Raw genomic sequence first — 27167 nt, forward strand, 5'->3', positions numbered from 1 at the left:
AAAGAGGAATAAGGACCAAACTAACCTTTTCATGAAAAGTTGAAGACAAAAATAAACATTTAAAAGATGAAAGGTTAAAATATAAAATTAAAAGAATTTATAGTTCTAAAGCAACTTAAAACAAAACACCCTAATTTCTTATACTTGCAAGTGGGTAGCCAACACTTATACAACATAAAAGGGTAAGATGAAAGAATTAAATGTGTAAAAATGTAGGTGGGAATGATGGATGACATGCAATAATATTGAATGGATAACCAAAAAAAAAACAAAAAGAAAAGAAAACTAAACTAAATATTTTTCCCAAAAGAATGAAAAAGAAATAAAGATAAAAGACTAAATTAAGAGTTGTTTTCAAATAAAGGAAAATTGACCAATTTATTCATAAATATAGCAAAATTTCATTATCTATTAACAATAGACGGTGATAGACTATAATAAACATCTAATAATAAATCAGAAACAAAACTCTGCAATTCCCTACACAAAGAAATTGGAGAGAAAACACTTGTAAGAACATAGATAGGTGAGAGATGATATAATTGAATGTGAAAAATGTAGATGACAATGATAGATAGATGACATACAACATATACGCATTGAATGGATAACGCAAGAATATATAATCTAAATAATTTCCCTAAAGAATGAGAGTGAAAGATATAAAACTTAAAGTGGGTGTTAAATAGTGGTGGTCCAAATGAATAATGAGATTAGAACCAAAGTGATGGAGAATTGATTGAAAATTAGCTAGGTGGGGGGTTGCCCATATTTAAGATTATGAATAAGGACACTTTTATCCCCCTCTCTCCCTCTGATAAATGCCCTAATTAGTTGAACTTTAAAATTAAAGGACAATTACAAATATAACAATCAAACCTAAAATATTAGTATATATAGCCCAATACAAAAAAAAAATGTAAATATATCAAAATTTAGTTCCAATTTCAAAACAAAAGCTTGGGGCTAGGGCAAGCTGAGGGGGGACGGCAAGAGGAAGTTGGTCCACTCAGTCTAATTTGGCTTACTGACCGATCTTTTGCGTCAATATTGTTGTGATATCATTGATAGGAATCTATCACTTAGATATTTTGCTATATTTGCAATTCTTTAAAAATGTTGTTATATATTTAATTATTAGTTTTAAAAATGCTATTGATTATAATTACGCTAAAATAATTAAGGTTCCATTTGAGAGTTGTGTTGGTGTAAGGGAAGGCAAGGAGGTCCCATGGCCCCTCCTTTAATTGCTATATTGTCAATTGGCATCCCCTTGTTGATGGGACAGGGCATCCCATTTAGATCACTTAAAACCCCATATCACATGTGCATGAGAGAGAAATTTGGGTGTAGCTTTATGAGCTTTTGAAATGAAAATGTGTGACTCAATTTCTCTCATGCTACCCTAATCTAACAGCCTGTTTTTTACAAGTGAACAACCCATGAAGGGGATTAGAACATGCTGCATTGAGGTCCCAATTACCCAAAAAAAAAAAAAAAAAAAAGAAAGAAAAAGAAAGAAAGTTGATTTGTAATATTATTGTTATTATTGCAAATCCTTTTTGTATGAGGTCACAATCTGATGCTGACTTCTCACTTAAAAAGAAAGAAAGAAAGAAAGAGGGAGAAATGAGGTTAAAGAATTAGTTAGGATGAATCTAATTGCTACTCCATGTTTGTCAAGTGGTTCAAAGCTCCCTTTTTTTAGATTTTTTAAAAAAATGTGTGCAAAAAGTTTTTTTTTTTTTAGTTTTGTTATAATCTAAAAGATAATCTTTATCTTTATTACTTTTTTTAAGTGGAGCATTTCTGCTATTTCTTTTATTTTAAAGTTGTAACACACGAGTTCAATAGACATGAATAAACTGAATTCGTGTGCTTGACTTATCAAAATTTTATGATGAATGATCTCTTAAAAAATTTCTTAGAAAGCATATGAGTGAATAAATATCCATGTTGGTTCATGGGAGATAGTCTTACTCTTAGAAACAGTTCTAAGACGAGTAAAGATGAAGTTGATCATAATAGAAATATCATTTCATAAATTCAAAAAGTCGAGATTTAAACTTCTGATTTTGTAAAGAAGATAGAGATTCGTTTTATGTTAAAAAAAAATAGGTATATATCTTCATTTTCTAAAATATTTAATTATAGCATGTTTATCTTTACAACCATCCATTCTCATTTTCTTTATAGTTTAATATTTTTCCATAAAATAAAAATAAAAAGAAAAAATTGTGTATAAACTTCAAAACGGATCCCTACTTAATACTAATTTATGGAATTTAAAAATCATAATTGCACAACAAAATAATTCATTGCAATGGACAACCTACATTTATTGCCTTTGAGTTTTATTTTTTCTTCTTGTGTCTCTTTTGGTCCTAGAGTATATGGCATAGTTCCTAGTGGTCCTTTTAAGCTAACATAATTATTGTCCCCTCCAATAGAAAGCAAACTAAAGTATGTAATTAGGTGACATGCAAACTAAAGTATGTAATTAGGTGACATGTCAATACTAATGTGTACAACAAGCTAACATGGCAAACTTAATACATAACCTAAAAATAGGTGCTATTCAAATCCAAATTAGACAAAAGTAGGTCGCATCTTAAGTTTATACACCATTTGTCCACATTTCTCTTTCCCTCTTTCCCTCTTCCCATCATTTCTTATTTCCTTTTCCCCTTTCAATTTTGGTAGGCTTCAACATAGATCTCCTGTCAAAGGAACACCAAACACAGATAATAATAGTTGATCAACTTAATGGAAAGGTAAGCAAGGAGGTAAAAGAACGTTAGTGAAGAGTCAAATGACAATCCCAAAGGTAGGTGAGCCACTACGTTTAATTATTGTAATAAAATAGAACATAAAAAAGACAGTAAAGAAAGTGGAAAGATGAGCAAAGAGATGATTATCAAATTGACTGTCAACAATTCTATGCAAGTAATAAGTATCGTTACATCGATGACGATCATGACATTGTAGAAAAAAAAAGAGTTCAAATATCTAAAAGGAAAACAAGCATTAGAAATGTATGTTTGGATATTAATACAAGTTGTAGAATGTTCTCAAGGATGTCGATTACATTTCGAATATAAATTTGATTCTTATTCCCATAGGTCAATTTCATGATACAAGTCACTAAACTCACTAGAAGCTCCAGCTAATAGTTGCATGACAAAATAGCTCTATATAGTATGTGACAAAGATAAGGCTTGTGATGGAGCCACAGCTTTCCAAGAACAAAGTTTCTATAATTAAATGATGATTTAAAAAAAAAAAACCAAAAAAAATAAAATCCTATTACGACCCAAACTTACAAAAAAAAAAAAAAAAAAAAAGATAATTAACTAATAATTGTAAAATGTTAATTAATCACTAAATTGTCTAAATTAACAACTAAATAAATATTAACTCAAATATACTCATTACAAAACTTATTCTCCTCATCAACTTGCCAATAAAAGAAAACCTTCCAGACAAAGGGTATGTATAAACAGTGTGTTGCTAATATTCTCTCATCAAAAGGAAGTCGTAAGCCAATGAACTTTTCACATCCTAAGATATAGGCACGGTATAGAATGTTCTATACTTTTTGGTAGGAGAAGCAATACCTGTGGTCTTTTCAAAATTAAAATAATAATAATAATGAAAAGATACATAAAAATCGAAAGAGAAATGGGAGAATATTATTGTGTCTCTCCTTTGCTTTTGTTTTCCTCTACTATCAAAAACATCTCTCCAAAATTATCTTCTACGTGAAGATCAAAACCTTTGAAGAATCAACTCCTATTTTGACTCAAGAACACGTAAAAACGATAAAAGCAGTCTTAAGCAAAATTCAATCATGAATACTTCACTTTGCTGTGCAGGTGACATGAACGGGTTCCCCGATGCAGATATACGAGAGAAAATGTATGCAGCCAATAAGACTTGACCTATATCAAATTCATAAAAGAAAATAGATTAAAGGGAAAACAATCAATAGTTTAGCCATCCCTTAAGATAGAAGATATACCAGGATTTGGATTAATCACCTTCTCGAAATTCATACTAAAAACTCTGATAATAATAGGAGATATTATTACTAAGAATTTGGCAGAATCTTGTTATGAGTCGACAGTAAAAAGTGAATGCTATTAACTCTACCAAAGATAGATCATATACATACATGACTGAAGTTCTCCTTCAACCTTTCATTTCTATAACCCGTATGGGGAAACTGGCAGAGGGTTAGATTAGCAGCTCTCACGAATCTTCCATTTTCACTTGATATTCATCGATAGTTTGTTTCATTGCATCCAACTTCGAAATCATATATTCTAGTTTCTTGCAGCAAAGTTCATTAGTAATCCTTGAACTATAATCACATTTTTCAAATGGACGATATTCACATGCACTTTTGATTTCATCCCGCAATGTAACTTGGATATCCTGAGAGTAAAAAATGTCGCATTATTCCTCAGATATAATTCAAAGAGATTTAGGTGAAATATAGGATTGCATTGAGACACTTTTAAATGAAACATTTACTTTACTAGTGAGTGAGAAACACCTATCAGCTTCTTCCAAAAAGAGAGAGGGGGGTGCTTTCAAGATTTTTTTAAAATATTTATAACAGGTAGTCATCAATTACATAACTATTTTAACTAATTGAGACTAGAGAGTTGTGGAATATTAAACAGAAAATATATCCAGGCATACTCTTCACTTATAATTAAATATTGAAGGTTACAAAATCCTGATCATGATGCCCCATCTTTAACAATACCAAAAATAAGCATACCAACCACAGAACAATTATCTTTTTAATTATTCTCTAAATCTGTTAGGAATAGGATCCTGATTATGAGAACCAAATGGTAAAAAACTAATATCATTCAGCAAAAGTACCCCCGACTACACTCCCCAACTCCCAACCAACTCACGCTAACAAACTAACAACAAATTAACAAAGAATTATGTCACTAACAATATCCTAATATGTTCCCAGTAATACTCTTAACACATCATTCCACATTTTTCCTGGCAGGAACCATATAATAGGGAGAATACTTTTTGTAATAAAACTTTATCTAGATTCTGGACTTCTGATAGGATTAAATTTAATATAGTAAAATTCTTTAAAAACGACAATGAATGAAAATTCAAATTTTTGTACACCACTTGTTTGAATGTAAGCAACATGATAATTTCCAGTGAAGTTACATTGAAAATCTATTACATGCTTGAATTGTTAGAATAATGAAATTATACAATGAAGCCTTGCCACAAAAACAATTTTTTCTTTTTACATAAGAAACCAAGCTTTTATTGAGAAGGAATGAAGGAGCACAGGCATACCACAAAAAAAAAAAATAATAAATAAAAATAGAATTCCATGTTTCCCTTTGGGCTTCGATCTCAAAGGGTTTTTGTAATTATCCTATAGGCATTTTGTTAGTTAGAGCTCCTTGAGGGGGTTCCCTTTTTATGGGCTTAATTTTTTTTGTATGCCGTATGTTCTTTCATTTTTTCTCAATGAAAATTGTTGTTTTCATCAACAGAAAAAAAAATTGATGAATGTCTTTGGAGATGATCTTGTGTGTTCACTCTCCCATCCAAAACTTGCCAAACAAAGACTTCTACACTTTTAGGAATTTTAGCCAGCTAAGGAGAGGAGAATGCAAAGGCACCCAAACAGAGAGGAGGGGAGCAAGGAATATATGAAAAGAAGTGTTAGAAGAGAAATCCTTAAATGGCTTGGGAGCCCAAAACTTGGAATGCCTTCTCCATGATGGAACACTTAGTCAGAAACAATAGAAAGTAGGCCAACAACCTCAACTGCCTCTCCGTCGGTAAGGGAACAATGAAAACTAAGGGACAGCAGGCAGGGAAATATCAAAAGAGGGCAAGACAAAGGCGATCAAATGCATCCTCTATCTAACAAGTGATAGAGCTGAGGAAATAGAGCACAGAGGTGGTTTTCCGCACCCAAGTATCCTCCAAATTATAATTGTTAGCCCCATCCCCCATCAAACAATTAACAAACTAAGAAAACAAAGGAAAGCCTCAAACAATAATAGTCCAAGGATGTTTGCTAGAACCCTTAAACCTAAACTTGAAAGATCATTCAATTGAAGAACCGAACTTTCAAATTTACCTATAAAAGTGACTTCCCTGAAGGAACCTAACTTTCATGAAGAGAAAAAGATGAAAGAAAGTGTAGGGTCAACCAAAATAATAAAAATAAACAATTGCAACTGTTGAAAATAGTGGGCACCATTTAACCTTAGGGACGTTTTAGTAATTTACCTTCATCCTAAGTTGTATTAGGATTTCCTACCAGATTTGTGCCCTCTCCTATATGTATAATCAGAAAATAATAAAAAATATCCTATATCATGATTTTTTCTCCCTATTCTAAGGTTTTCCACGTAAAACGCTGTGTGTTCTTTTATTTTATTTTCCTCATGGTATCAGAGCATGGCGATGAAACCTTAGCCATCATCGATGAAAATCAACCAGGAGAATCACAATCATCACCAGCCAGCAACAATGGCGTCACCGCCGCCGACATAGCCACCACTGTACAGGCTGCTGTTTTCCATAGTATTTTCAGACGATGCTTCCACACCTCCTCCGACCAGCGCAACGGCCGAGTGAAGCCCAACTGGTCACTTTCCCAATTGAGCCGACAAGCCTCCAGACAGCCAGCCACACTCCCGGTCGAGCCGAGAAGCCTTCAGACAGCACCGACCCAGCCAACTGCTGATTTGATCGGGCCGAACTACCTCCACACAGCGCTGATCTAGCCATCTGCTCCAGCCCAGCCGGTTCCGTGCATCGATCTCTTCGAGCAAACCCACCTCCAACCGATCGCAGCCAAGCAATCCTATCTAGAGATGTTCACAGGGCGGGGTGAGGATTCCCCGCAGGGAATCTGCGGGGATCAGGTTCCCCACAGGGAAAATTTCCCTATTTGTTTTTTTTTAATATATTCATTTTTAGAAAATTTTGTTTATTCTCAACCAAATAAAATTATATATATTAAATGAGTTATTTCCAATAAATTTTTCATTCAAAGAAAATAGTATAAAAATTCATTATAAAAATAATACTATTATATGTGTAAAAATATAATTTAATCCTATAATTTCTAAAAGTTAAAATTTAAATATTACAATATCATAGTCAAGCTTTCAATTTAAATACTACAACATTTATGGCTTAAGGTAGCAAGTCTTAAATGTTAAAAAATTTTAAAAATGTATTAAAGTACGAAAAGGTTGAAATGAAAATTAGAAAATAACTAACCTTTTATACGACAATTTTTGTAAAAAGAATATAGATAAAATAATAAAAATAACTATTATAATCATTATAATAATAATTATTATTAAAAACTCATATTTTGTTAAGTAAATAGAATATGAGTTAATAATAATAATAATAATAATAATAAGTAATTATTATTATATAAATATAATTATATATTATATTCATCAAGGCAAGGTGGAGAACGGGGTTGGGGACGGGGACGGGGAATATAATCCCTGCATCCCATCCCTGTTTAGCCAACGGAGAAAAAATTATCCCTACTCCCTCCTCCATTCCCCGTCTAATCGAGGATTCCCCGCACCAGCCCCACGGGGTAAAATAGACATCCCTAATCCTATCCCAGTTGATCCTTCACCCAGTCGAACCCTAGCTTCAGTCAATCCATCACCCAGCCGCAGCCCAGCCTTCAGACTACTCCAGCCACCTTCGATCACCAGTCAATTTCAATCGGGGCTTCGACCAGCTACACCGTTGCTGGTGGTCTGACTCTAATGGATCCGAGCAATAGTAGCTTTCCCCCAACGGTGTCGAGCAGTGGCACCAATAGTAACCAACGAAGTGGTTTTAAGGTGAAGAGTCCTCTTCACCATATCTCAGACAGCAACCCATACAGGCAGCCACCACTGACCATATGGGTTCTATTTCAAGAGGACTGGGCACTACAAGCCCCATGACTCTATCCCAAAGGGAGGTCCAGCAACAGTTCACCCATCTTCAACAATAGATAGCAGCTCTCAAAGCAACCCTTAGAACAACCACAAATATTTAGTCAACCCCAGTCCACTCAGACCCATTTTCCAACTTACCGATATATTCAGAAATTCCGGTAAATTCTTTCCCTTTGTTACCCACAGCAAATTTTTTGTCTAGTTCAATGGGAAATTCTGCAGGATTTATTACTGGGGGGAAGTTGAATGGCCAGAACTATTTCTCGTGGTCTCAGTCTATCAAGATGGCTCTTGAGGACGTCATAAATTTGGGTATTTAATGGAGGAGATACCAAAACCTAGGCATGGAAAGGAAAGGACTCGTTACTTCGGTCCGTGTTGGTGAATAGCATGGAACCACAGATAGGAAAACCCTTACTGTATACTGCAACCGCTCGAGATATTTGTGATGTTGTGCAGAAGTGATACTCAAAGAGACAAAATGCGTCACGTTTGTATACGTTACGTAAACAGGTCCATGAATGCAAACAGGGAACAATGGACGTGACATCGTATTTCAACAAGTTATCTCTCCTTTGGCAGGAGATGGATTTGTTGTTGGAAATGACCTAAACTCACATTTTGTAAATGTTGTTAATATATTCTATTTATCAATAAAAATGTAGTTGAGTTTTTTATTTAATGAATTACTATTGATATTACATCCTTCTATGAAAATCCAATAAACGAACCAATAGCTATAACATGAATACTTCAACTTTATATGGTGACATAAAAATGCAAGTATGTAACCAAAATGGTCTATAAGTATACGGATGAGATTGGGTACCTCATCCTGGTGACACTATTGGATGCGGCCTATTTTGTACACTGATACAAATGATGTGATCCAAAAATCATTCATGTAGAGACATGTGAGTGAGGGCATCCTGTGCAATGAGTTTGTATAAGACCGGACCTCGAAACAGTCACTTTTCTTTATAACAACCATCTACTATTAAAATTGACTATCTCAAACTCAATAACCAAGGATAACTCGATCTTAATCCTGAGCTAACTATGAACTGTTTATTCGAAATTATCTTTTGATCTGCATAGGTGAGAGTAGTCCAACAGCATTGCTCAATAAGCCTCCCATTTTGGGGATAAGACCAAATAGAGATAGCTGGGGACATAGCTTTGCAATATGGAATTCACTCATACCCGATTTAGGGTTAACAGGTGGGTTGTTCTCTTAAGCGCTGATGGCTTATCTTGAACAACAGGGCCCCACCCTCTCATGTAAGAGAGGGTTATGATTTATAAGTTGGACTATAAATCAATTGTTCAATGGAAGATCAGTGGAAGCTTAAGGAGCAAGATGTGTTTACAGGGGTAAAACGGTAATCTTTGACCCAACTATAAATATGAATGACCTATGAAGGACTAACTTACCAATTATGGTTAATATGGACAGAAATATATCTACAGTAAGGTGCAACTATCGAGCTATAGTGGAATGTCTTGATAGTTAACGAATAGTGATTCATTCAGTTTAAAGAGTTTAACCAATTAATTACAAGTCGTTAGAGCTCATGATTTGTAGGTCCTTAAGGTCCCTCTACTAGCTTGTAATTTGGATTAGTAAATTGAGTAATCTTATAAGATTTGAAATTAGGGTTTAAAATTTGAAATGTTCAAATTCAATTGGGGTTTCTATTTATTGTATTTGATACAATTAAAATGTTTAATTTTATCAAAACTAAACGAAATTGGAGAAACGATTAATGTTTAAAATATGATTTAAATATTAATTTAATATTTAGATATTAAATTAACAAAATTAATTAAAAAGATTTAATTAATTAGTTTTATTTAAAAATTCATTAATTGAATTAATTTTTATAAAACTAATAAATGAAATTAAATAAGTTTAATAATAAAATCATTTTTGGAAAAATCTTTCAAAAAATTGTTTTTCAAAGTGGAGATTTCCAAAATGTTGGAAATCTCCACTATATATTAAACTTCCTTATTCACATCTCCATTTTCTCCATGAAGTAGGAGTTGCCCTTCATGCAAGCCATGAATTTGTACTGTGAAAGCTCTATAAATTGGAGTGCTCAATTGAATAATGATTCATGCTTAGAAGAACTTCAAAAAGAACTCTGCAGAAACCTCCAAACCCTCTTCATATCTTAGATACATCCAGCTCAATTTTGTGTTTCTACCATACAATCCTTGCAAGAGAATAGTAGAGAAGATCTTGGTGGTTGTCTATTTGATGATTGAAGCTCTTTCATGTGAAACTCAGCTGAACTTGAAGAGGATACTTCAAAGGTATTGTGTTCAGCAAACCCTCTTCTGTAGAAGTTACTTTGAAGCATGTTTCAAACTCAAATTAAGTATGATTAGAGTGCTTATTGATTCTGTTTTTCCTCCGCTGCACTTTAATATACTCTAACATATGTGTCGTGAAGTTGTTTGGGGCTGTCCCTGTGGTGGCGTATAGTATTCAAAGATTGAGGAAACAGATCAAGTTTATGTTTTTCTTGTTGGTTTGAATTCAAAATTCGATACAATGTGTGGTCGGATATTGGGACAACGACCAATACCCTCCCTCATGGAGGTTTGCTCAGAGGTTCGCCTTGAAGAAGACAGGTCCAGTGCCATGAATAACCTCCTGATTTCTCCAATAGATTCTGCTATGTTTAATGCAAAGTCATCTATACCTGATGGTGATAAGCAAAGTAGTAAGCCTCCAAAAGTGTGTGAACACTGCAAGAAGCCGTGGCACACTAAAGATCACTATTGGAAGTTGCATGATCGACTACCGAATAGTAGACGACGTCAATCACAGGATAAGTCAAATTCAGGACGAGCACTTGTGGGTGATTCAACAAATGGCAATTCTCAACCTCGATCTCTGGTGAATAATCAGCATGATTCTGGTGCTATTAGTGTCAGTGCTATTGTCCAGTCATGTACGATTCACTCCTTTGGTCTTATTAGTATTAATGGTAGAAAGTCGTGGAATCTTGATTCAGGAGCTACGGATCACCTAACCAGCTCATCTGATCAATTTATTTCGTATTGTCCGAGTGCTAGCAATAAAAGAATTCGGATTGCAAATGGATCCTTTGCTCCTGTTGCAGGAAAAGGACATCTCTCTCCATCTGAGGGTTTGACCTTGTAAGATGTGTTACATGTCCCGAAAATATCTTGCAATTTATTGTCTATCAGTAAAATTATAAGAGACGTGGGTTTTCAAGTTGGTTTCTCACCTGATACTGTTTTATTTCAAGATCTGAGCTCAGGGACAACGATGGGTATTGCCCAACACGATAGGGGACACTATTTCCTTAATGCTGATGCTTCCTCTAGGAACAGTTATAGGGCTAGTTTTGATTCTTCTTATTCTACTTCTAAAAAAGTTTTATGTTATGGCATTTTCGTCTTGGTCATCCTAGTTTTCAATATATGAAGTATTTATTTCCTCATTTGTTTCATAATGTTGATGTTTCCTCCTTGAATTGTGATGTGTGTATTCGTGCTAAACAACGTCGAGTCTCGTTTCAATCTCAGCCTTATAAACTATCCAAACCATTCACTCTTGTCCATAGTATGTTTGGAGTCCTTCACCCATCTCCACTTCTGTTAGCAAACGTTTGTTCATGACCTTTATTGACGATCACACTCGTCTTACTTGAGTTTTTCTTCTTACCGATAAGCCTGAGGTGTCATCGATGTTCCAACAGTTCTATATCACTATGGAAACTCAGTTTAACACAAAAATTGTCATCCTTCGGAGTGACAACGGGCGGGAGTTCTTTAACAATACCTTTCGTGAATTTTTGGCATCTAAAGGAATTGTTCATCAAAGCTCTTGTGCTTACACTCTGCAACAAAATGGGGTCGCTGAACAGAAAAATCGCCAACTCGTTGAGGTTGTTTGTTCCCTCATATTTTCTATTTCCCTTTCGTCTTACTTGTGGGGGGATGTTGTCTTAATTGCAGTGCATTTGATTAATCGCATGTCTTCACGAGTTCTAAAATTTCACACTCCTCTTGAGTGTTTCAAAGAGTCGTATCAAACCACACGTCCTATGCCTGATGTTCCTCTTCGTGTGTTTAAGTGTGTTGTCTTCACATATTTATGGTCCTAATCGTACTAAATTTACCCCTCGTGCCCAAAAGTGTGTCTTTGTCGGACCATCCTCTTCATCAACGCAGATATAAGTGTTACCACCTATCATCCCGAAAGTATTTTGTTTCGATGGATGTTACCTTTCTTGAGGATCAGCCCTTCTTTCCCATTAGTCATCTTCAAGGAGAGCTAGTGAGGAGACTAATTGATCCAATTCATCGATCTCATTAGAGTCATTCGAGTCACTCCCTCAACCTATCCCGTGTGTTAATGATACTGTCCTACCTATTGAACAAGTCTCGTGGATAACATACTACAAGAAGAATCTCAGGAAGGAAATGATACCACCTGATGTTGTTTCTCGATTTCAGTCCATGAGCCGAACTCGGCATCAGTTCAAGGTACTCGTACCCCTGTCTCTAATGATATTGATGTTTGTGATATGAATGATATATGTATTGAGGATGAGAATGAAAAAATCTCTGACAGTACCAAGGAAACCATGTGCAATGCGGATGCAATTGAAAGTGACAAGTCTGAGGAAACAACCCCAAAAAGTGAAAGTGATACTGTTGCTGGTGAGGAAGAATGTGTGGAAAAAGTACCAGAGGGTGAAACCCTACAGTAGGAGGATGGATGTGGGGTTATTGATGAAAGATCAGACAGAATAAAGAGTCACGATGTCTCTCTCTATCTTCCCATTACTTTGAGGAAAGGTACTAGATCTTGCATTAAGTACCCTATGCATAGTTATCTGTCCTACCGCAATTTGTCCCCTGAGTTCAAGGCTTTTACTATAAGCCTGGATACAATAACAATACCAAACAGTATACATGTGGCAATGGAGATTCCTGAGTGGAAAGCTACAGTTGTGGAGGAAATGAGAACTCTTGAGAAAAATAATACTTGGGATCATGTTTCTCTTCCTAAAAGGCATAAGACGGTTGGATGCAAGTGGGTGTTCACTATAAAGTATAAGTCTGATGGAACTCTTGACAGATACAAGGCTAGGTTGGATGCTAAAGGGTTTACTCAAACCTTTGGGATAGACTACTCAGAGATTTTTTCTCCTATAACAAAGCTAAACAACGTCCGTGTTCTTCTGTCAGTGGCCGTAAACAAAGATTGGCCGCTCCATTAGCTCGATGTGAAAATGCATTCCCCAATGGTGAGTTAGAAGAAGAAGTCTACATGAGTCTCCCTCTGGGTTTTGAGGCTCGGTTTGATCACTAGGGTGTAAACTAAGAAAGTCCCTGTACGGGTTGAAACTATCTCCAAAAGCATGGTTTGATAGATTCACTACCTTTGTTAAGTCCCAAGGGTATGCTCAAGGGCACTCTGATCACACTATATTCACAAAGAGGTCGATATCAGGGAAGATTGTTATTCTTAATGTGTATGTAGATGATATTGTTTTGTCAGGGATGATGCCATTGAAATTGTCAGGCTTAAAAAGAAAATGGCTAAGTTTGAGATTAAAGACCTTGGGAGATTAAGGTATTTTCTAGGAATGGAAGTAGCATGGTCAAGAGAAGGGATTTCATTTTCTCAACAAAAATATACACTTGATTTACTAAAGAAACAGGTATGCCTGGATGTAAGCCCGTGGATACTCCTGTAGAATTTAACACTAAGCTTAGTGATTCTGTTGACAAAGTTCTTGTCAATAAAGAAAGATACCAGCGTCTTGTAAGGAAATTGATCTATCTGTCAATAAAGAAAGATACTAGACCAGATATATCTTACGGTGTCAGTGTGGTGAGTCAATTTATGCAAGCACCTTACGAGGAGCATATGAAGGTGGAACAAATTCTAAGATACTTAAAAACTACTCCTGGTAAGGGTCTGATGTTCAGAAGGACCGAAAAAATATGTATTGAAGCTTACATTGACTCTGATTGGGCAGGCTCTATTGTAGACAGAAAGTCGACACTTAGGTACTGCACCTTTGTGTGGGGTAATCTTGTCACCTGGAGAAGTAAGAAACAAGGGGTGGTTGCTAGAAGCAGTGCTGAAGTAGAATACAAAGCTATAAATTTGGGAATATGTGAAGAAATCTAGTTGAAGAAAGTTCTGTCAGATCTCCATCAAGATAGTGATTATCCCATGAAGCTCTATTGTGACAACAAAGCAGCAATTAGCATAGTCCAGTTCAACATGACAAGACAAAACACGTGGAAATGGATAGACATTCCATCAAAGAAAAACTAGACAGTCGCAATATTTGTATTCCGTACATTCCTTCTGGTCAACAGGTCACAGGTATTCTCACAAAAGGATTACTCAGGCAAAGCTTTGATTTTTGTGTTAGTGGTGTAAATAACAGAACTTCAGTTTGTAAGTTTTTATTGTTAGTTTTCAGTTGTAAAAACAGAAGCTATATTATGTTAATTTTGTAATTCAGTTGTAAAAAACAAAAGCTATATTCTGTTTTCCCCTCTATAAATAAAGCTTTCCTCTCTTCATTTGATAAAGATCTCACTTTCATTCAAAATCAGACTTTTGGTATTACACCAAATACCATCAGAGCTCCAAGAATCCTTGGACTGATGGTCAAAAGAAGAGCAGCCCATCCGAATGGAGGAGATGCTCGTAAGCAAGATCAAGAGGTGGAAGAAACCCCCACCCTCTCTCCAAGATCTACAACACGACGCTTGCTATCCGTCAAGAACTCTTTGGAGGGAATTCATGGCACTTTATTGAGTCTCCAAGAAAGTATGGAAACTCTTACTCGAAGGGTTGAAATGTGGGCAGCCACACCTCAAAATCGGGGGAATGATCAACCATTCATTCAAGAATGGGGAAGAAGAGGTAGACGTGGTGCTGGACAGCCAAGAAAGTTTCAGCAAGAAATTCATCAAGAAAGACCTCCAAGAATGCATAGACAGCCCTAAGAAAGATATCAAGAAAACCAAGAATGGAACTCATCTAGTGAATATGATCAAGAAAAAGAGTTTTTTGCGCCAAGAAGAGAAAGAGGAAAGAGATTTGAAATGAGAAGTAACTCGAATGACTACAAAATGAAGATCGACTTGCCAATATACAATGGGAAGTGTGACATTTAGGTATTTCTTGATTAGATAAAAAATATGAAAAGCTTCTTCACCTACATGAACACTCCCGAGCACAAAAAAGTGCATCTAGTTGCCTTAAAGTTGAAAGTCGGTGCATCAACTTGGTGGGGACCAATAGAAGTCAATCAGAGGAGAAATGGTAAACGACCAATTCATTCGTGGGAAAAGATGAAAAGATTGTTGAAAGAACGATTCCTCCCTCCTAACTATGAGCAAACATTGTACAACCAATACCAAAATTGTAGGCAGGGAATGGTCGGTGGCTGATTATATTGAAGAATTCCACCAACTGTGAGCAAGAATGAACTTGATGGAGAACGAACAACATTTGGTTGCAAGATTTGTTGAAGGCCTACGCATGGACATCAAAGAAAAGGTAAAACTACAACCTTTTCACTTATTATCTGAGGCCATTTCCTTTGCTGAAGCAGTTGAAGAAGTGAATGAAATTCGCTCCAAGAATTCATCAAGAAGAACCGCATGGGAAGCCTCCACAAGTAGGAAGGTGAATGCTGCAAATAAAACATCCGACCTACCAAATCCTCCACCTTTTACCAAAGGGAAAGAGAGAAAATTTAGAAGGGGCCGAGGAGAAGAAGACAAAGGCAGTTCTCAAGAAAAAAACTCAAAATCCTTACCATAGGCCCTCTTTGGGCAAGTATTTTCAATGCGGCCAAGCTGGTCATCCATCCAATGTGTACCCTCAGCGAAAAACAGTAGCTTACATGGAGGAAGAAGAAGAAATGTTGACTGAAAACAGTGAAGAAAATGAAGAGGAGGCTGAATTTATTGAACCAGATGATGGAGATAGATTGTCTTGTGTTGGATGTTAATCGCTCCTAAAGAAGATTTTAAGCCCTAAAGGCATTGTCTCTTCAAAACAAGGTGTACAATCAACAATAAAGTGTGCAATGTCATTATAAACAGTGGAAGTAGTGAGAATTTTGTCTCCAAAAAGCTAGTGGAAGCCTTAAATCTTAAGGTAGAAGCTCATCCAAACCATTACATGATAGGTTGGGTGAAAAAAGGCGGCAAAGCACAAGTAAGTGAAATTTGCATCATCCCTCTTTCAATCGGTAGTAGCTATAAAGACCAAACAGTGTGCGATGTGTTAGACATGGATATATGTCATATTCTTTTGGGAAGACCTTGGCAATTTAACACTCGAATCTTGCATAAGGGGAGAGAAAATACTTACGAATTTCAGTGGATGGGTAAGAAAGTGGTACTACTTCCACTAAACAAGAAGAATGATGTGGGTGTAAAAGTAAAAAACAGAAGGTTGCAGTCACTTGTTTATTACAATCAATGGCAAAACATTGATGAAAGAAAGGGAGGCTGACATCCTCGGACTTGTTGTTGCTGAAAAGTCCGAGGATACACAAAAAGATGGAGTCCCACCAGAAGTACAAAAGTTGTTCGATGAATTTCCTCTCCTAAGAGAGGAACCCGAGGGGCTGCCCCCCTTGCGAAATATACAACACCACATTGATCTAGTTCCGAGAGCTACCTTACCGAATTTACCTCACTACAGGATGAATTTGAAGAAGTACAAAATTCTCCACCAACATATCGAAGAATTGTTGTCAAAAGGACACATTAAACCAAGCTTAAGTTCGTGTGCAGTACCAACTCTACTCACGCCCAAAAAAGATGGCAGTTGGAGAATGTGCGTGGATAGTAGAGCCATCAATCGAATCACGGTGAAATATCGTTTTCCAATTCCTTGATTTGTTCGATCAACTTGGAGGAGCCTTAATCTTTTCAAAGGTGGATTTGAAGAGTGGATACCACCAAATATGAATTAGGCCGGGAGATGAGTGGAAAACGGCCTTTAAGACTAACGAAGGCTTGTCATGCCATTCGACTTATCAAATGCTCCGAACACTTTCATGGGACTTATGAATCAAGTACTTCATCTTTTCCTTAACAAATTTATGGTAGTATATTTTGACGATATTTTGGTTTATAGCAGGAACCTTGAAAAACATTTACAAAATCTTCATAGCTTATTTCAAGCTTTGACAACCGACAAGTTGTACGTCAACCACAAAAAATGCCACTTTCTTATGAAGGAGATTGCTTTCCTTGGCTTCCTAATTGGCCAAAATCAAATCAAAGTTGATCCAAAGAAGATTGGAGCAATCACTCAATGGATAACTCCATCAACAATAAAAGATATCCAAGCCTTCCTCGGGTTAGCATCATTTTACAAGAAGTTTATTAAAGACTTCAGCTCCATTGCAGCACCGATTACTGATTGTTGAAGAAAGGCAGCAGAAGTTGAGCACAAGCCTTGTTTTGAAATTACTAGATTTTTCAGCCCTATTTGAAGTAGCAGTGGATGCTTGTGGAGTAGGAATTAGTGGTGTTTTGTCTCAACGAGGACACCCAATTGAATACTTCAGCGAAAAGCTTAGTAACTCAAGAAAAACTTGGAGTACCTATGAGCAGGAGTTGTATGCTCTTGTTAGAGCCCTTAAACAGTGGGAACATTATCTACTTTCCAAGAAGTACCTCTTATTAACAGATAATTTCTCATTAAAATACTTACAATCTCAGAAGAACATAAGCCATATGCATGCAAGGTAGATCTCTTTCAAACAAAGGTTTGACTTTGTCATTAAACACCAATCGAGTAAAGAAAATGAAGTGGCTGATGCCCTAAGCCGAAAAGGTCTAATTCTTACTACTTTAGCCACGAAAGTAACGGTTTTCTCCCACCTTCTAGAACTATATGAGAATGACAAAGATTTCGCAGACATTTGGTACAAATATACTCACTATTTGAATGTTGAAAACTTCCATATTATGAATGGCTTCCTATTCAAAGGAGAACAACTATGTATCCCTCACACTTCTCTCCGAGAAGCCCTCCTAAAAGAAGCTCACTCTGGAGGTTTAGCAGAGCACTTTGGCCAAGTCAAAACGTTTGAATTAGTACCCAAAGGATTCTATTGGCCACAACTTCGAAAGGATGTTAATAATTTGTCAAAAGATGCGCCATTTGTTAGAAAGCCAAAGGAACTTCTACAAATGTCGGATTATATACTCCATTACCGATCCCCACAACTATTTGGGAAGACCTATATGTTGATTTTGTTCTTGGTCTACCTAAAACACAAAAGATATGATGCAGTCACGGTGGTTGTGGATCGTTTCAGCAAAATGGCCCATTTTCTAGCATGCAAAAAAACAAATGATGCAATCTATATTGCTAACCTCTTCTTCAGAGAGGAGGTTCAACTTCATGGAATACCAAAATCAAATGTCTCAAATAGAGACGTGAAATTCTTAAGTCATTTTTGGCCTACTATATGGACGAAGTTTGACACTAGTTTGAAATTCAGCACCACTTCACATCCGCAAACTGAGGCCAGACTGAAGTAACCAATAGAACTTTGGGAAATCTCATACGATGTTTAAGTGGTTCACGACCAAAGCAATGGGATTTATCCCTTGCTCAAGCGAAGTTTGCTTTCAATAACATGAAAAACAGATCAACAGGAAGATGCCCCTTCGAAGTAGTATATACTCAACCTCCTAGACTCACATTTGATCTTGACAATTTACCTTCTTCTATGGATATCGGTCTTGAAGCTGAAAGTATGATTGAAAAAATAGAATAATTGCACTGAGAAGTTCAAGACCATTTAAAGAAGACCACACAATCTTACAAAGAAACTAAAGACAAGTCACGAAGAGAGGTCAATTTTAAAGAAGGAGACCTTGTAATGATCTACCTACTTAAGACAAGGTTCCCAATTGGAACTTACAACAAGCTGAAAGTTAGACAAATGGGGCCTTTTAAAGTCCTACAAAGACATGGTTCGAATGCTTATCGCATTGAGCTACCGATTGACCTTCACATCAATCCAGTTTCCAATGTAGCATATTTGAAACCCTACTTTGCTCCTGATGATTTCCAGTTAGCTTCGTAATAAACATCGAGGACGAATCTAAATTTTAGGGGGGTGGAATATGGTGTAAATAACAGAACTTTAGTTTGTAAGTTTTTATTGTTAGTTTTCAGTTGTAAAAACAGAAGCTATATTCTATTAGTTTTGTAATTCAATTGTAAAAAATATAAGCTATATTATGTTTTCCCCTCTATAAATAAAGTTTTCCTCTCCTCATTTGAGAGAGATCAATTTCATTCAAAATCAGACTTTTGGTATTATACCAGTTAGCAAGTTGAGTCTTATTGATATCTATGTCCCAACTTGAGGGGGAGTGTTGAAAATAGAGGACTTTACCATTTAACCCTAGGGACATTTTAGTAATTTACCTTCGTCCTAAATTGTATTAGGGTTTCCTACCAGTCTATTTATATCGTGCCCTCTCCTATACGTATGATCAAAAAATAATAAAAAGTATTCTGTATCATGGTTTTTTCTCCCTGTTCTAGAGTTTTCCACGTAAAACGTTGTGTGTTCCTTTCTTCTTTTATTTTCATCAGCAACCAAGAGAAAAAGTTGGACATACAAAAGTGACAGTGCAGAAGGAACCCAACAAATAAGTACTAAAGTCATTAAACACAGATGCCCAACGTGAGGCAATAAACCTATGTAAACAGTGGGCTCACTTTGATGAATTGCATGAACTCACTGCAATGATTGTTGACAAATTCCTTTCTTGGACCAGCAGGGTTGGCAAGCTCTTCCATGACTCCTCCTGCTAGCTCCAAAACCCTCACAATTCTCTGCAGGAATGAAGCACAAAAGTTGGCCAAAAAGAATATCGTGCTACAATAAAGACCATGCAAATAACTAGAAACAAACAGTTTATGATATGGAAAGTAATTCCAACCTTCTCCACATTTTGAAGGCGTTGCAACGAAGTATTCTGGGTCGGCAGATCCATCAAGAGCTGTGCTGGCTGTGATAAATCACACAGCAACAAAGAATTTAAACAAACTAATCTGTAACAAAATTAAATTTAAAAATTAAGTAAATAAAGCTAAAATAGTGTCCTAATAAATAATAATTGTTAACATCTCAATTTATAAAACTTAAGCCATTGACACCCAAAATGAAATTATTTACATAAAAACAACATTCTTTGAATGTTTTAGCATATCAGTTAACCTCATAAATTTTGCCTCATTCAATTTTAAAACATCTTATTTTTATCTATTCATTTTTTTGACAAGAAACAATTTCTTTGATAAATGAAATATCCAGAGAGTACAAAATACAAGTGAGGAGATACAAGATGAATCAAACGGGTAAACCCATCTAAAAAGATACAGCAGAAACCAAGGGCCAACAAAAGAAGAGAAACAAAAAGATGTGTGGTGGATTGATGCTGCAGAAAGCCTTCATATCGAAAGGGACAAACTAAATGAACCAACAATCCAATGCACATCAAACCATGGCAACCTAAAAGCAAATGGAAAACTAAACGGATACGACACCAGTCAAACAAACGGCAACATAAACACATTTGTTGATGAAAAGGAGAAAAGGAAAGCCAGAAGTTGGACAGGAGAAACATAGAGCAATGAAAAGTTCATGCTGATAATGATCCTTCTAAGCAAAGATGATGTTTTTTCTTGTAAGAGAGCGAGCATTCCAAGTTTTGGATTTCTCGAATGCACTTCCTTTGTTCACCATTTTCTTGTTGATTTTCTTTGTCCTAGCAGGAATAGCTATTATACAAGGGCTTTTTTCTGAACCAAGGTGCCAATGCATTTATGTGAGGCCCAACTCATCTGTTGGTGGAGGAATGAAATCATACCATTGTACTTCTAGTTCTAGAGGCTCATAAGAGGATGGATGAGGAGAGCCCGATGGAGTTGGGTTAGGGCTTGTTAGGTAATCTTCCGTTTCAATATTGGATGGCAAATCCACAATGGCAGTGGTGCAATGGAATGCTTTACACCAGGGCAAAATGTTTTGTCTTAAGATGATTGACCGTCGATTGGGATGTTATGGGCTTGTTGCTTTTCAATGGAAAAGATGAGGATGGGGGAAGAGAGGCTCTGGTGAAGGACGAAGGAAGAGTTTAAGTGTGGATATGTTTTTGCTTGAGAGAGGGGAGGGATGTGTTTTTGCTTTCATGAACAGCCTGTTTGGTTGCTTTTTGGGCTGACAAATTGATAGATGGGACGAGGGAATTAAGTAGAAATAGGAACAGCAGGTGGGAGGGAAAAGGTAGTGTCCTTTTTAGCCAAAATGTGTTGTTTTTTGGTGGGAAAATTGTATCGATCCGAGCTTAGGAAGGGCACATGAATGAAACGAGATCACATTCGAATGAGAGGGATCCTGAAGACATGAAAATATGGGTGAGAAAGACTTAAAAGAATTGAAAGTTACTACATATACCAACAAAGTACACCTTCCTTTTCGGTGGCTCAATCACAGGAACTTCAAAATTCAACATGCTTGGCTTGGAACAAACCTATGTTGGGTGACCTCCTGAGAATTTTCCTAGGATGCATGTGAATGGGGACAAAACATTCTAAAAGGACCAGTGTTGGTTTGTGGGGACAACTTTCACTCTTAAAGTATTCAAGACAAGTAAGGATGATGTAACCACGTCGCAGGGGATGCTGGGAAATGTCAGAGCCATCAGGTGCCAAATCCGAAATTCAAATCCTGGTTTGAATCATGGGCACGGGGCGTTACATATGGTATCAGGGCGGAATTTCTCCCAACAAGATGTGGTTTGGGGACGAATCAAGCGGAAGCTGGTGGGCATGTAATAGCCCGAGTTTAGGAGGGGCACATAAATGAGCCGAGATCACATCCGAATGAGAAGGATCCTGAGGACATGAAAGTATGGTTGAGAAAGACTTAAAAAAATTAAAAGTTACTACCCATACCAACAAAGTGCACCTTCCTTTTTGATGGTTCAATCATAGGAATATCAAAGTTAAGCATGCTTAGCTTGGAACAATCCTATGTTGGGGGACCTTGTGGGAATTTTCCTAGGATGGATGGGAGTGAGGACAAAGCATGCTGAAAGGACCAGTGTTGGTTTAAAGGGACAACTTTCACTCTTAGAAGCATTCAAGACAAGTAAGGATGACGTAACCAGGTCAGAGAAGACGTAGAGGAATGTCAGGGCCATCAAGTGTCAAATCCAGATTCCAAATCCTAGTCCTGGGGCATTACACGAGGAGACTTCACTATTTTTTATCTCCAACCAAGGGTGAACCATACCCAGTGTCTTCACCAGTGGAAAAGATGTTGAATCCTTAGGAGTTTTCCCATGAACAATAACATATCCTATGTGAAAGTTCGGAATAAAAAAAAAGGGATCAATATGCACTACCAATGATAAAGATGAAAAGGAAGGGAATTGGATAATTGCTAGTAGGAAGCCATGCTGATTCATTTTCACCTCTAAACACACCTCCATCATGTCCATTCTAGCCAAAGTCTTCTTTGAAGTTTCAATGTAACCTCCACAAAGATCTCAGTATGCTTGATGTCGAGTGACCATTGGTGAATGGGTAACTAACGAATTTTTAACCAACCTCCATAAAATGGTACCTTCAAATCACTCTAATAAGTTGATACTCCATTGTTCAAACTTTAATATAAATTTTCCAACTTTGATCCAACCTTTGATGTTGCAAAGAGTTTTGTTCTTTGTTCTCCACTGCAAGGATAGCTTTGTTCGGTTGTAAGGGGCTAATTGATCCAAAGTAGGTGACCTCTTTTCATATAGCGGTGAGAATGTCAAACCAATCATCGTGACGGTTTTTTTGGTATAAAATGATGGATTTTCGGGGTAGAAGGTCGCGAGCTCATGAGAGGAGGGAGGAGGAACCTTCTTAATGGCCTTTGTTGGAGAGGAAGAAGGTTGGTCAATTGTAGCCAAAGGGCTTTCTTTTAAAGCTTCCAAGTGTGAAACCTTGGTAATATTGGTAGGAGGACTGGAGGAGATTGATTGGTGTCTTGAATAAGAAAGATGAAGAATTCCATTCTTTTTCCTTTCTTTTCCCACAGATGATTTTACTTAGGCCTCCATAATGCCAAGCTTAACAACTTCTGCACAACGTCCTTTTTGGTTGGTGATCTTTTCTACCCATAAATCATATTCATCAAGATGGCTTTTCTAGAAGAACTTTTGGTTGAGGTGAGCATTGATCAGTGCAACGAAACATGAGACTAGCCAAGAGCGGGACTTTATCATCAAAGATAGAGTGAAAGATCGATCTTTCCAAGCCTCGGTGATGTGCAATCCATGAAATAAATCAACGGTGAAGGACTTGTTGTCGATGGAGGACGGAAGGGGAGAGAAAAAATGCAGGGACATGCCGTTGATCAAAACAGTGTTAAAGAAGGTGAGGGGGAAGGGGATGTGCGGAGAGAAATCCATTAGAGAGAGAAAGTAGAGAGATCTCTCATCTTAAACTTAAATTATTGAAATAATGAATTACAGTTCAAATTTCCATGACTGGCAGTATTTCCTAATCAGATGAATTCAAACAAAATTATGGAACGAATACCAAATTCTGAGCCACAACCAATCAAAGGTTTAGTAAGGGATTGAACATCTGATAAGATAAAATTCATTGATATTGTATATATAAGTGGCTAAAAGTGGAGAATCTTCTAAGTCCCTTTTAACCCCTCCATCTTTTAAAATACGCTTATTTTGCCTTGAACATTTTCCATAACTTTTTACATCAAGGTACATGAAGTACAAAGCATGTAGACGACCAAAAATGGCTCTTATTTCAAGTAAATTCGTAGTATGAGTGATTATTGTCTTCTCCCCAAAAATAAAATAACTTCTACAAGCTAGGGATTATAAGAGAATTGAATAATACAAATACAATGTATTGCTTGGAATGATTCTCTGATAAATAAAGAAGAAGGTAGTTGCTGGAAATTCATAGGGGCAGAAACAGAGCAATTTCCAGCAGAGACGAAAGAGATATACAGATGATTAAATCCCAAATTGACTATATGCAGAGGGTAGATCACGTAAGTTCGAAATAATCCTGCAAGGCTGTTGTTTTCCGTTGCTATTCGGCTTTTGTTATATTATATGTACCCTAATGTCTGCGGTGGTATCGATTTAAATCCTAAATTTTCTTTAACTATATTAATTAGTGGGCATCCAAGATCCGAAAAGAAAAGATCAACAAAGCCCCAAAATTCTTACCCAAAACAAAATTTGACGAGATCTGACGGAAATCCGGCGTCGTCTGAGCGAAACCCACGAATGGTGCGGACGATTGGCTGGTCGGACGAAGCTCCTTTGGGCGTGAAGACTGGCGTTCGAACGCTGACCGCCGGACAGAGGCGCGCTGGCCCGGTCGATCGTCGGACGGCGCTCCTGCTACTGGTAAGTGGCCGGCGTGAAGGCTGAGAACGGAAGCCGACGCGAAGAGAGAGATCGGCGGGTACGACGGATGGCGGTGGACTCCGGCGTTCGTGCGGCTGCTGGAACGGCGGCTGACAACTTTCGGGCGGCACTAAGGACTGTCGAGTGAAATCCTCCTATCTCTAAATATATTTAAATAAAAATAAGTTAAACTTTAATTGGAATTTTAGTTTAATACATATACATATTCTCTTTTCATTTTACTCTCAAATAAGATTTTCTCTAAAAACTTGTCCCTACGTCAATTATAATTAATCATTTTATTAACTTGACATTTAAAATCATCTACATACGTGTCAAAATTTCATGCATGAACGATTTTAAAATGTAATCCTAATAAATTGATTTATTTAAAATAATTTAAAATTTTAAACATTTAAAACAATATTTTTATTTATTTTTTTATTTCTTGAAGAAACAAAAGTACACACAAACTTACATACATCAAAGGATAATAACAAAACAAACCACTAAGGTCAAGGAGAAAGGAAAAAAGAATAAGCACTATTTACAAAAATTTAGAGTTCAAACTGATGTAATTATTAATTCATGGTTTAAATTGATACAATTCACGCTCATCCTTTGAAGCACTCAAAGATTTGGATTGAAAATGAACCACCATGAGTGACCATATATGTCTGCAAGTATATTCAAACCTCTTAGTTTATCTTTGGTTTATTATGGTTTTAATTTATATACTAAAAGTGTTGGTACAACACTCAAAATTTCGGAATGTAAATTGAAAACTATCTTAATTAGTTTCAAAAGAACAATATGAATAAAAGAAATGTAAAGTTAATAATGTCACAGGAAAGATCCACTTTGTTACATGGATAACACAAAAGTTTCATTAATACTCTTGAACTTTAAGAACGGGTTCAAAAATATGGTTACCATTATTGTTTAAAAAATACCTCTTAATTTTTAAAAGTTTCCTTAATACCCTTAAAAAAAAAAGATTAAAAATACATTTACCATTAGCATAGAGATGGAAATTGTTAGTACCTCATTTCAAAAAAAATATTATTAAAGTATCAAAAGTTACATTAATATCCTTAACTTAAAAAAAAAAAAAAAAAAAAAAAAAAAGATTAAAACATCATTTCATTAGTAATATACCCAACCTCGTCGAAACATTTAGTTGATTGAAGGGGTAGTTTGTGACCATTAATTACTACCTTTAAACTTGTGGCCATTTTAATATTACAATTTGAAATATGTGTTTAGAAATATTGTAACTGTTTGATCGTTACAATATAATGTTTTAATTGTTGGTTTTTTTTTGTCATTAATCTCAAATTAATTAATTAATATTTTGATGATAACAAACATGCTCTTATTCACTAATAATTTTAGTGTTTTAAAGTATCCATTGCAGCTCAAGACAATGATTCAAACACAATTTGAACCACTCAAATCGGAACTCAAATGAAAAAAATATAGCCGAAACAAGCTTAACAAAAAAAAATCTCGAGTGGATGACGTGGCAGTTTTATTTATAACCAATTGAAAAGTGTCATTTAGAGCAATGGAGGGGTGACATATGGTAGACTTTTGATTTTTGGATTGGTTTTAAAATAAATAATTTTAATATTACTTTATATTTGTGTCTAACGTCTAGATGATTAAAAAAGAAAAAATATCCATCATTGATTTTTCTTTTTATGATAGCATAAACTAACATGCAGCGGAAGAAATCACAATCAATAAGCACTCTAATTACATTTAATTTGAGTTCTAAAAGCATGCAAAACATTTCTCTACTAAATTAGGTTTCAAGAACACAATTACCTTTGATAAAAACTTTGATTCTTGCTCCTCTTCGTCAATTTGATCTCCAAAACTTCAGTGAACCACCACAAAGAACTTCTTTACTATCTTCTAACTTGGATTTGAAAAGTGGAACTCATAATTGGAGCCAATTATATGAAAGGTTGAAGGGGGTTTGAGAGATGGAGAGAGGGATTTTGAATTCCAGCCGCATGAAATGATCAAAGCTGAAATTATTTATAAACTTTATTCATGCAAAACATTTACTTAGTTGCTAATTGACACTTCAATTAGTACTAAGTAAGTGAAAATGTGGCTGATTTGGGTGTAGCCACTCCAATGGAAGGAAAAACTTAAAAAATTCCACATTAAGTGGAATTTTTATTTTTTTCAATTTCCATTTTTTTTTATTTCCATTTAATTTTCAGTAAAATTATATATATTGTAAATTCAAATCTGAATTTGAATTTCAATAAATGAATAATAATTTATTTATTTAAATAACTAATCAAATTAATTTAATTAAATAAATAAATAATAATTTAATATCAAATATTAAATTAATCAAACATCTAATTAGACATGAATTCTATTCATATAATTTAAAATTTAAATCAACATAAATATTTTAAACTCTCCAATTTTGTTCAATTTTCACAAAATTAAACATTATAATCCTAATTGAATTTGAACATTTCAGATCCCCTCAACTCACTAATCCAAGATATAATTTTATGAGCTAGTAGAGGGACCTTATGGACGTACAGATCATGCGCTCCAATGATTTGAGATTAATTGGCTAAACTCTTTAGATCAAATTAATCAATATTTGTTAACTACCGAGACACACCACTATAACTT

The 27167-nt window shown here is 35.8% G+C and overlaps 1 protein-coding gene across 5 annotated transcripts; it reads right to left on the reverse strand.

Moving 5' to 3' along the window:
• Positions 1-2450: 2450 nt before the first annotated feature.
• Positions 2451-24827, reverse strand: LOC120083268 (mediator of RNA polymerase II transcription subunit 11). Of its 5 annotated transcripts, XM_090316651.1 has the most exons (6): positions 24315-24733; positions 20001-20069; positions 19777-19893; positions 4175-4437; positions 3864-3941; positions 2451-2720 (listed from the first exon to the last, which is right to left on the reverse strand). In XM_090316651.1, the coding sequence occupies exons 2-4, from the start codon at positions 20052-20054 to the stop codon at positions 4252-4254; spliced, it is 357 nt and encodes a 118-aa protein (XP_090172777.1). In that variant the 5' UTR covers positions 20055-20069; positions 24315-24733; the 3' UTR covers positions 2451-2720; positions 3864-3941; positions 4175-4251. The 5 variants fall into 5 exon arrangements, with proteins under 5 accessions (XP_090172777.1, XP_090172779.1, XP_090172781.1 ...); XM_090316653.1 differs by lacking the exon at positions 3864-3941 and having other exon boundaries at positions 24315-24685; XM_090316655.1 differs by lacking the exon at positions 3864-3941 and having other exon boundaries at positions 20001-20112; positions 24315-24637.
• Between the last annotated feature and the right edge of the window lie 2340 nt (positions 24828-27167).

Source organism: Benincasa hispida, chromosome 8 (genome assembly GCF_027475165.1).
Source record: "Benincasa hispida cultivar pf3 chromosome 8, pf3_genome.v1.1, whole genome shotgun sequence".
In the NCBI taxonomy this organism is placed as follows: Eukaryota; Viridiplantae; Streptophyta; class Magnoliopsida; order Cucurbitales; family Cucurbitaceae; genus Benincasa; species Benincasa hispida.